This window comes from Panthera pardus, unplaced genomic scaffold (genome assembly GCF_024362965.1).
Source record: "Panthera pardus isolate Hobbes unplaced genomic scaffold, ASM2436296v1 HiC_scaffold_12, whole genome shotgun sequence".
In the NCBI taxonomy this organism is placed as follows: domain Eukaryota; kingdom Metazoa; phylum Chordata; class Mammalia; order Carnivora; family Felidae; genus Panthera; species Panthera pardus.
The window spans coordinates 105,063,824-105,075,842 of NW_026526677.1; the positions used below are offsets into that span (position 1 = coordinate 105,063,824).

At 45.2% G+C, this 12,019-nt stretch overlaps 1 protein-coding gene across 15 annotated transcripts in view; it reads right to left on the minus strand.

The window, feature by feature from the left end:
• The window catches only part of DIXDC1 (DIX domain containing 1), a 72,869-nt gene that overhangs the window by 58,018 nt on the left and 2,832 nt on the right, over positions 1-12,019 (minus strand). For 2 of the 15 annotated variants that reach the window (XR_002085778.2, XM_019469154.2), the window contains exon 1: positions 5,947-6,283. The exons of 2 other annotated variants lie outside the window; for them this stretch is intronic. Coding sequence is in view for 10 of the 13 variants with exons in the window: in XM_019469154.2 (XP_019324699.1) it covers positions 5,947-6,006 (60 nt within the window). In the remaining 3 variants the exon portion in view is untranslated. Of the gene's footprint in view, positions 1-5,946; positions 6,285-12,019 lie in introns of those variants that run through there. 11 more of the 15 variants (XM_019469157.2, XM_053900508.1, XM_019469162.2 and 8 more) reach the window with 9 other exon arrangements.

Below are 12,019 nucleotides of genomic sequence, written 5' to 3' on the forward strand. Positions count from 1 at the left end.
TACCAGGAAAGTCTATGATTTACTGTTCCTAGTGTAGAAGCATCCAAAAGTGAGCTCTGTGGCTCCCTGCTGGGAAGCAAGAAAGGCAAACAAAAAGAAGCAGCAGGGCTTTGGTGGTGTGCTAGAGTTCAGGAGGAGATCTGACTGGCTCAGGAAGGAAATCAGCTTCACAGTGAAACCAGATTCCTGTGTGGAACTGAGACCCTCCAACTACAGAAGATGAGGGGGTGGGGAGACCCTGCTGAGAAACTGGGGGGAAGGCAGGTTTGGAAACCTTGAGTTCTTCTTGGCCTGAATTCTGCCAGGAAGAGAACATAATATGGTATAGCTTTTCTGTTAACTCTTTCAGGCCTTTACTGAGCCAGGAAAGGCTACTTATTCATTGAACCTGGTGGCTAATTAGGTAAAAATAAAGATCACAAGTAAAAATACCATTAAATTTCTTCTTCCCATATAGGCAGCGCTCTTCATATTAGAGTTCAGCCTGGTGGTCAAAGGATAATATTCCACAAGGTGAAAAACCGAAGATTTTCTTTTTTAAAAAAAAAAAAATTTTTTATTAGTTTTATTTTTGAGAGGCAGAGAGAGACACAGCGTGAGTTGGGGAGGGGCAGAGAGACAGGGAGACACAGAATCTGAAGCAGGCTCCAGGCTCTGAGCTGTCCGCACAGAGCCCGATGCAGGGCCTGAACTCATGAGCCGCGAGATCATGACCTGAGCTGAACCTGGACGCTCAACCAACTGAGCCACCCAGGCGCCCCAAAAACCAAAGATTTTCTGAAAGATTTCATCTCCTAACCTCATCTTTTTAAAAAAATGTTTATTTATTTTTAAGAGGGAGAGAGAAAGAGAGCACACACACTCAAATGAAGAAGGGGCAGAGAGAAAAGTAGACAGAGGATCCAAAGCTGGCTCTGCACTGACAGCAGAGAGCCTGATTCAGGGCTTTATCCTACAGACCACGAGATCACAACCTGAGCTAAAGTCAGACACTCAAAAGACTGAGCCACCCAGGTGCCCCTCCTAACCTTATTTTAAAATTTCCACTAGTTGCAAGTTCCACAAACACTTTGTTCCTTCAGTACAAGTTATAAAGTAAGTGCTCAATAAGTGAATGTGAAGGAATGAATGAATGGGACATCACTATATAAGTCTACAAGTGTCGCCTATCCTAGAAACAGGTCATGGAGCGACTCTTAGAGCCTTTGGGATTGGTTCCCTATTCTCTTACCATCCCTGACCATTGAAGGTCATGTTCATTACCACTTAAATGGGGCCTGGTTGGGGGTTAACATACAAGGAAATATATTCAGTAAAGTGTCATTTTGAGACTCTGGTCCCTGCAGCCTACACAAGGCCAGTAATGGCCAGTGAAGCATTTGCGGTGCTCCCCAGTCTCTCTGAAGTGCCTAGGGGAGTGGTACTTGGCAAACAGCACCCTATCACTGCTCCACACGCCTGGCCAGCCCTTCACTCACCATGAGGAACAGAAAGCTGCCTGATAGCTTGCTGCCTGGGAGCATCTGTTTAGCTGGCATTGACTCCTGTGGGAACAAAGCCAATGAGCCTGGGTGAGGAGAGGAGAAATCAGTCAAGATTAGAAGAAGGAGGGGGAGGAGGAGGAGGAGGAGGAAGAGGTGGTGGTGGTTGGGGAGTGTAGTGCTTTGTTACATTGAAGACTTAACGGGCCTTTTAATTTCTACAGCAAAGCACAGAGGAATTCATTGTGGAAATATCTGGAAGCCTCTGGTTGGCCCCATGTTGCAAACCCTACTTCATGGAAGCATGGGGCAGAGGGGTGAGGTTTGCTGCAGCGTTCCACGCTTTCTACGTCCCTCTTAGGGGACGACACCAGACAAAGGCTCTTCTTGAATTTCTCAGGGACCACCGTGTGGATGAATTTCCATGTGGGAATACAAATGTCTACTATTCGACCCGGAGGGAAACTAGTAAGGAAAGTCTTCCAGGTCACACGTTTTAAAAATGAAGGCTCAGACAAGTCATTTCCAGTTGACCAACCCTTTAATAAATCATTCCCCCTAACTTTCAGCCCCTCAGGCCATTTACACAACAGCCAGGCTCAGGTTCACCCTGCCTGACAAATAAGATGTCTACAACACCACAGTTTCCCCGGGTTTGATACTCTGAATATTTACTTTATTTTCACTGACCTATGAGCTCCACTAAGGAACAGACTAGATGTTATTTGACTTCTATTTCCAGAGCCTGGCAAGGTGTCTGGTAAACATAGCAATTCAGTGAATGTCTGTTGAGTGAGTGCTTCCATGCATGTTTTTACCATGCGGGGAAAAAAGTCTGGTCTCAGCGAGCAGGTAGGTTGGTAAATAGTTGGTGCTTTTCAGGATAACATTAAGTAGAAGCTAGCCCTATGATCTCCCATGAACACTACCCCTTTTAGGATGCTTACCACATTAAGCATCCCATTACGGTTTTTTTCAGTACACCTACAAATTACTCCCTGTAACTTCCTTGGAAGCAAGAACCAGGTGTTCCTGCTTCAATTATTTCATCCATCCCTTTGCCCGGTAAATGAACCAGACAACTGAATGAGTGAATGTTTATTAGCCAAACCATATTAGAGCCTCAGGTCTATCAAAATCTTCCAACACAATCACTGAAGTCTTTTTAAAAGTAAGTTCAGCCGCCCGAAAAACACTTGCAGAAACGAATGTTGGCACATCAGCCAAAGACAACGCTCATATGACGACATCAACACCAAGTAGCAGAGGAAAAAAACAGCTTTAAGGCACATGCAGAATGGGAAAAATGTGCAACATGGAAAGCCTGGCCAGGCCCAGAACACAGGAGAAAGGGGATGACAGCCAGGGTAGGCTACAGAATATGGCAGCAGCCAAAATTTGTGGATAATTCACAATGCAGATTAACCATGTCAATGAAAGGAACTGCTTTCACAGCACTGACATAGATCAAGTCTGTGGGTAATTTGTCCGGTGTGTTGAAGCCAGGGATTTGTCCAGGGAATGTGGAAGAAAGTGGTCATGCATGGTGGCAAATGGACTGAGAACAGAGGCCAACAATGTGTGGAGGGAAGCCTTGATTCAGAAGGCAGGGTTTTTCTCTGCTGCAGGATTCCCTTGTAATTAACCAATTAAGGCCAAAGCTTCATTTCCTGTGGCAGTTTTCTCTGCCACACAGAATGAGGTCACAGCCCTAACCACACAGATCTATAGAGCATCTGGGTGATGAAGAATGGCTTCAGATATGCTTGGATCATTCCCCGGAGATGATTGGACACATGTGTGGTATTCTTAGCCTCAGTAGGAAGAGTTTCCCAGAGGAATCAAAGTGTATTCTGACACCAGCTTTTAAGTCCTTATTTACATCCTTATCACATGACTCTAACAAAAGAGATAGAATATTACTGGATCTATTAAGCAACCCTAGAAGCTGCAATAGATCAATCAGGCCTCCATCAAGTCTGAAATAACCAATTGTAGCATTATTCTGTACCACTAAATGTGATTCTCTATGTGAAAAGAATTATTTTTAACATTTATTTTTGAAAGAGAGAGACAGAGCATGAGTGGGAGAAGGGGAAAGAGAGAGGGAGACACAGCAGGCTCCAGGCTCTGAGCTGTCAGCACAGAGCCCTATGAGGGGCTCGAACCCACAAACTGGGAGATCATGACCTGAGACCAAGTCCCGCGCTTAACCGACTGAGCCACTCAGGAGCCCCGAAAATAATTATTAATATAACTTATTATGTATGTGAAAGAATTATTTACACTTTAAGGAGCCACTGGGATTTAACAAATCACTGTTAGTATTATTTAGATGATGTCAATTTCTGAGAGAAACCATAAGTATTTATTGGCTATCAGAATTCTACAAACAGAAGAATCTACAAATAGAAGGGATGGATTGTACCTAAGTCTGTGAAAGGAGTGGAGGGAAACTGACAGGATGGGCAGAAAAATCAAATATCAGAGAGGGACAAGAGGCATTGCTGCATTATTCTAGATGAGTTAATTATAAATTGGTGTGTGTTGTTTTGGCCAAGAGACTGTGTTACCACCACAAGCAGAAAACTCTCCCGCTGTCCTTTTTCCTTACGTTTTACAAGAATGGGAGGTCAGAGGATATTTATGGAAGCACACTAAAGCATGAAAATGCAGCCAAGCCTTTTGCCTCTTCAGTTTACCCGGCTTTTCAGCTGAAAGGTTCAGGGGTAAAAAGGATGAGAAGGCAAAGGCTAGGGCTGACTATGCTGCTTTCCTCCTCCTAATAAGACAGTGGGACCCGATACTGGGGGTGGGGCTGGGGGGGGCAGAGTTAAAAAAAAAAAAAGTGGGGGAGGCCATGGAAGGACCTAACGAGCTTGTGCCACAATTAGTGGATAAGTCAAATGATAGGAAGCCTGAGACCAGGAGACACTCAGAGGCCAAGAGTGAGAGAAGAGGAACCCGGAATACCGGTAGCATTCAAAGAGGTGGCTTCCTGGCTTGTGTGTGTTTCATGTCTCAGAGTGTAGCTTTCTTAATAATCTTTCTTAATAATCCGTTCAGGGAGGGCTGGTGCACAATGAGGAGCCCTGCAGTGCAGGCAGGATGCAAGCCCCGCCCTTCGGGGAAGGTTGTGACATCCCTCAGCCAGAGGAAAATTCCGACTCCCTTGATGAGGTGAGGACAGCATTTCTACAGTTTTCCTCTGTGTCAGGAACAAGGCTGGGGCACAGGGGCCAGGGCTGGTAAGATTCCGAGACAGGTGAGCTGCAGAGCTTCTTAATTAGAAACAGGAATTGAGGAAAGAGCCTACAGTGCAGAGGGAGAAAGACAATCTCATGCGCAAATTCATGAGAAGGGTAGCCTCTGGGGAAAAGGCCAGGATTGGAGGGGTGGCCAAAGGCACTCAGTCTTGTCTGTAATGTTCATATTTAAGAAGACAATGTATTCATGTGTTAAACTAATCTTTAAAAAGTCTTATATTTAAGAGAGACATAGAGGGAAGTGAGGGAGAGGTAGGAAGAAAGGATGAAAGACACAACTAACAGCCTAGGTCTCCTTGTAAAGGTCTCCCTGGATGCTGGAATAAGGCGACCCACAGGGGTGGGGCTCAGAAGCAATGGAAGACACATGGAGCAAATCACAAGGGGGTAGGATCCTAATCCAGAATTCCCTGGGTCACAAAAGGGCATGGAAGAAACAACAACAGAATTCTGATATAAAACAGTGAAAAGAAAAAGCACCTTCCCCCCCCCCCCCCCCCCCCCCCCCCCACCGCCCGGAGTCCTAGCACATACTGCCTGTCAGATTGACGGTCCAGTTCCCCACTCTTACACAGTACAGAATGAATTCCCACTTCCCGGAACTGGGCCCAGAAACTCAAGCAACCTCTCTGCTCTTAGGTCCTCTCTGCCAACCATGCCCTTGATTGTGGAGAAACCTACAGCCTGGGAATTGGAAAGAGATATAAACAGGAAGGCGGCACTTCATGTGGACCACCCTGCCCTCAAACTTTCTACCAATGCAATTCCACCCCACCCCTAACTTGGCCCACCCAGTAAGCTCCTGAAGAATGAGTACTTCTGTCATACATTCAGGGGCTTCCCTCTGAAGGGGGGCTTTCTTGGGGAGAATGCCCGGGAAGGGTGGAGAACACCTCGCTTGAAAGGAGATGACCTCTAAGTTTGTGGTCCTGTCTGCTGGGCTCAGGTGAGCCACCAGGGAAAGGCATCGCCCAGCTTAGCTGTAGGTAGGGGGCCCTTCTGATTTCTCCGTTAGCCATCTCGTCTGCACCATACCCACTACTTTAGCCCCTTAGGGCTCTGCAGGGGAACTGATCTGGGATCCCCTTGAGGACGGGGGGGGGGGGGGGGGGGGGGGGGGGGGACGGAGAACCCCTTCTAGAGATTAGGCGGGAGGCGCTGGGGGAGGGGAGCTGGGAGTGGGAGGAGCAGACAGTTACCTCATTGAAGCCCTCCTGCAGGACGTCCAGTAAGTTCCCCCGGGTCAAGCAGGCTAGCATTGTTCCTGGCGGGGGCTCCCGGGCGGGGTCTCCAGGCCAGGCGGCCGCCGCCACCGCCTCCTCCCTCTGCACACAAAGACTCTCCGCTCAGCTCACGGGGATCTCTCCGGAGTCCCGCAGGCCACTTACTGGAAACCTAGACCGGAGCCAAACTAGCGGCTTCCACTGGGCATGCTCGCACCGGGGCCTCTGCCGGAGGGGCCCGGGCGCTGTCGCGGTTCCTATAGAAACAGCTGGGCGCGCAAAGGGTGGAGGGGCGCTGGCTGGAAGCCCCCCGCCCCGCGTGCGTAAGGGGGAGCACCGCGGGCGCGCGCGCGCGCGCACACACACAAACACACAAACACACACACACACACACACTACGTACAATACACACACAACAGGCTGGGGGCGGGCGTGTGTGCCTACGCTGCAGACACACACCAGGCCTCCAGGCGGGCGTGCCGGTGTGTGCGCGCCCTGCGAGCATACACACACGTGAGCGCACACACATACACTCGTTGACACACCAGCAGGCGTGCCGGCGTGTGCATGTGCTTGCAATCACACACTAGCATACCACCAGGTCTGGAGGCAGGCGTGCTGGAGTGAGCGCGCGGACACGGACACACACACACACACACACACACACACACACACACACACACACACTCTCTCTCTTTCTGCTGATTTAAGGCCAAGTGCCCCACCACAAGATGGGTGGGGAGGGGAGTGAATCAGGATTTTTTTCCCCCAGACTAGCTAAAAACAGCAACCTTTTTCCACAAGGGGCCTGGGCAGTGAGGTTAGGCTAAAGAAGGGGAAGCAGAAGGGACAGAAAAAAAAAAAAAAAGTGAGATAAACCAGCCAGAAGGAGAGGGGGAAAAGAGGATAGAGAGAACTTTAGTTACTGATGGTATCAGCAAACATTTAGTAGAAGTAGTACTTAACAAATCACACAGGATCACAACAGAAACATCGAGGGTAAACCAAGTATCACTAAGGCTATGCTCCAAAAAGCCTCTCTTTTTTTCTTTTAAAAATAGCCGCTAAAAGGTAAAGCCCATATCTTTAGTGAGCTTTAAATGAATTAAATGGATTTTAATTAAAATAAACACTACAAAAATGTCCTGGGCTTTTGAAAGAGTTAGGTAAAAACTTGCTCAAATGAAACAGAGAGCTATTCCCCTCTGTTGCTAGTTATTCAAGTCACAGCCTTGATTATTTATTTTTAGGAATACCAGTCATTTTGTACTCTTCAGCGCACATTCTTGTTTCTATAGGAAAACAGGAAGCTGAAAGAACACCCCATATTATGTTACACCTCGTGATCCCAGATGGAGGGGAAGGATTTACAGAATGTTAAGGCTCAGAAAAGGTCAGGGCCTTGCCCAGGGACACAGCTGGTCAGCGACAAAGACAGTTTGAGGAGCTAGGATCTACCCTCATGCTTTTGCAGAAGGCCCACATTCCTTCCCCAAATTCCCATTGGTACATTAGCAAGAAAAGTCAGTAATGGCTCTTTTCAACCTAAGACTTCCTCCTCCTCAGGTCACTAGAGAAAAAGAAAATCTGTACCCCAAACATCCTGAATCATCTTGCCTGAATGTCTGAAGCTGCTAAACACAAAGATACTTCTGAGAAAGACACACTTCTTCCAGGATGGCAGCAAGCAGGAAGCAGAAGGCCAGCAGAGGTGTTAAGTGGGTGCTGCAGATTGAATGAATGCTGTGTGTTCAATTCTGCAAAGGCTGGGGAAAAGCCATGACTCCAAATCAAACTGCACCTGATCAGCCCAAAAGTCAGAAGACCACCGTCCTTCATAACTAGCTGGGGAATTTAACTACCAAAAATTCCCCTTGCCATGACCACAGCCCACGGTGTAATATCATCAGGTGAGTGACTAACCCATATTACTGCAACAAGTCCCCTTTAAAAGAGAAGCATGAAACTTCCAACAACGTAAAATTGTATGCAACACATCTATGTGCATAGTGATGCAAAACCAAAACACTCAGTCAGTAGATCCCTAAATAGATTCTGACAGCCCATCATGCTTTTACACAGTCGAATATATGGAGACTTCAGAGGGAGGCCCTGCGGATAGTTCTATACCAAAAGGTCACTGTTTCTCAAAGAACAAGTCGTTTTTCAAAGTAGGACCTGTGAGCTCAATATTCCTGGGAAAAGACTCATTAGATCACTGGATTTTAAAGCTAAAAAGATGAAGTTTCATTTGACTCTCATGAAGGAATGAAGCCTAGGGGAGTTATTTACAGTCACTTAGCAAATCAGCATGGGCGCTAAGATCTGAACCCAAATGCCTCTGATGCTCAGCCCTGTGCTATTTGCCCTGCACCCCCCTCCAGTACACTGGAGGAATTAGAGGGAACTGTGGTGAATAGATACAAGATTTATTACAGGGCACTCGGTCCACAGTTACACTATTCCCTAGAAGTCTGTAATTATGTCAACCACATACTCTACAGTAGTCACGTGCAATGTGATGGTGGGAATGTTCTGTATCTGTGACGTCCAATCCAGTGGCCAGTGGACACTGGCTACATGTGTTTATTGAGCACTTAAAATGTGTCTATTGTGGGGCGCCTGGGTGGTCTAGTCGGTTGAGCATCTGACTTGGGCTCAGGTCATGATCTCACGGTTCGTGAATTCAAGCCCCACATCAGGGCTGGATGCCGTCAGCACAGAACCAGCTCTGGATCCTCTGTCCCCCTGTCTCTCTGACCCTCCTCTGCTAGTACTCTCTCTCTCTCTCTCTCTCTCTTTCTCTCTCTCTCTCTCTCTCTCAAAACCAAACATTAAAAAAAACCGTGGCTATTGCAAATGTGGAACTAAAATTTCAATAGCATTTAATTTTAATTCGTTTAAATTCAGATAGTACCATTTCAAAATATTCTGTGTTTTCCCCCACACAACTAATGAGATGTTCCAAAAATTATATTTGCACAAATAGTCTGCCTCTCATGCTTGGAAAAAGCACAAAATTCCTGTTAGAGCATGTAATCTCAAGGTTTTTTTGCTCAGAAGATGTGCTCACCTTATTTATCATGGTCTACCTAACCACATAGCCCAGGTGAAGAACTGAGCTTGTTCTAAGCAGCACTCACAATGACTATTCCTTCCATCTTCCCCATCTCACTCTGCTGTGATATCAACATAAGAGCTGAGAGAGTAAGTGGGTTAGCTAAATGAACCAGGAATAACTAGGCCAATGATCTGCATCTCATAGTGCTGGAGCGTGGGGAAAACTGCAAGCCAGTCCAGGTAGCTGGAACCACTCCCACCACTGCTGGCTTGTCATTCTCTCTGCCTGGGAGGAGAGGCAAAGGGTCCAAGCAAGCTGCTTTCTGCATATCTCTGCCATGCTGCCTGATTTCTGAAATTATACCAGACCTCTTCAGTCCTATATGATTTTAACAATAATGGCAGAGACTTACCTCACCAACTAAAAGCTACACAAATATCAATCTACAACAATAATAATAGCAAAATTGAACTTTTATTATGTGCCAAGCCCAATACTAAGTGCTTACATATGTTAGCTCAGTTGATGGTCACAATTACCATAAACAGTAGGAATTGTTTATTAACCCCATTTTATAGATGAAGAAAGGTTCTACAGGATAAGTAATTTGCTCCAGATCCTATTGCTGCTAAGTGGTGAAACCAAAGTCTGGCTTAATCATTATGCAATACTTTTATATGATGCTTTCCACACAAAAGGTATTCAGTAAATGTCGGGACGCCTGCGTGGCTCAGTGGATTAAGCAACTGACTCTTGATCTCAGCTCAGGTCATGATCTCATGGTTCGTGGGATTGAGCCCTGCATCAGGCTCTGCATTGACAGCATGGAACTGGCTTGGGTTTCTCTCTCTCTCTCTCTCTCTCAAAATAAATAAATAAACTTTAAAGAAAAAAGGTACTCAGTAAATGTGTTTAGTTGGATGAATGAATGAATGAATGAATGAGTGGAGGAAACACTGGCAAACTCATTCATCACTTATATTAATACAGATAATAACATGTTAGCCTAAGTAAGACTTTGAGCTTTAAACAGAATTGTCATTTGGTAAAAATACCGTGACTTCTGCCTATGTAGAAGTAAAATGTGTGAAATTCATACCTATGTAAATTTAATACATCTATTGTAGGCAATCATTAATGACTATAAAGAAGCAGAAAGGCAGTCTGAATAAACAAATAATTAAAATTGTCAATGGAAATATTTTAAATGACTCTGAAATAATTTCTTAATCTTTTTCTGTTTTCATACATTAGCGGGTTTCGTAATGTATGTTTACAATTTCTACTGCATTTATCTTCAGAGACATCAGCATAAATGTACACAAAAGGGCTCACATCTACCGGCAAAGGCTACAAACGTGTCCTGGCTTCTAAACTGCTCTCTTTGTCTCCAGGCTTTTCTGCTAGTCTACACCCCTTAATCTTCCTTAGACAATGCATTCATCTTGCTGCTCAAATGCTCAAATGTTTTCAAATAATCCCTTTTCCCATCAGATATAAATTCCTCATGCCCTGCTCTTATGGCTGTCCCCCAAATTGCCTATGCTCAGGTTGGCAGGCTCCTCACTGTCTCCCACATTTCCAGGGCTCATTTTTGCCTCCCATGCCTTCATGACTGTCCTGTCTAGAATGTCCCACGCTTCTGCTACTCAAATCCTTATTATGCCTACCTCAAGTTCTGCTTCCTCATGAAACTCCTGTGACTACCTTTGGTTTTTCTTAATCAAGATGGATCTGATTTTAATCAGTCTGGAACCCTCACGCCCCAGATAACCCATGGTTCATTCTTGTTCTTTTTTTCAGGTTTCTGCTCAAATATCACTTTATCTCTTTGGCCTTCTCTGACCACTCTATTTAAAATGACAACACTCCCTCACCCAGGCACTCCCAAACCTCTTTTGCCTGATTTATTTTTATTTTTCTTCCTAGTATTCATCACTGTCCTCTATAGTCTATATTTATTTGCTCATTTGGTTATTGTCAGTCTCTCCCTGCCCAGAATATAAGGTCCATGAAAGCAGGGAATTTTGTTATGTTTTGTTACTGGTTTATCTCTAGAACCAAAAATATTTCCTGGCACATAAGTAGATACTCAATAAATCAATATTCCTCTTTTTATAATGCAAAGGTCATGGGTGCCTGGGTGGCTCAGTCAGTTGAGTGTCCAACTTCGGCTCTGGTCATGATGTCATGGTTCGTGTGTTTGAGCCCCACATGGGGATCACTGTTGTCACTGTGGAGCCCACTTTAGATCCTCTGTCCCTCTCTCTAACTGCCCCTACCCCACTCACACTCTCTCGCTCAAAAATAAATAAGCATTTTTTAAAAGTCTATATAATTCAAAAGTCATCATGATGAGAACAAAAGCAAGAAAATTTAACTAAATAAATCTCACAACTTGCAGCCCACTGATAAATATCTGAGGCATGCAGAGCATGACATTCATCAAGGAACTGATGGCTGCCTTAATGTTGATATTTTATTAGAGACTAAAAGCAACTTCATCTTGACAACAGCCAGATCTCCAAGGTCCTGTAGTCCCTGCTTTCAGCATACAGAAATTCCTTGGAAACTATGCTATCTATACTCCCCCCTGTTCCCTCCACAAACTTAAAAATATATAATCTGTCGCACCTCACAATTACGGGGCAGCTCTTTCTGCTCAAGGGTCCTCTCCCTGTGCTATAATAAAAACACATTTTTGGCACCAAAAATGTCTCAAGAATTCTTTCTTAACCGTTGCTCTCGGACCCAGACTTCAAATCACATCAATAGCATGTTCTGTATTATAGCACTTAGCACTTAATTATAATTTAGAAGTGTGAATTAGGGTGCCTGGGTGGCTCAGTCCATTAAGCATCAGGCCCCACTCTGGGCTCGTACTCTTTCTCTGTCCCTCTCTCTGCACCTCATGGGATTCTCTCTCTCTCTGCCTCTTGCTCACTTGAGCTCTCTATCAAAAATAAATAAATAAATTTATAAATTTAT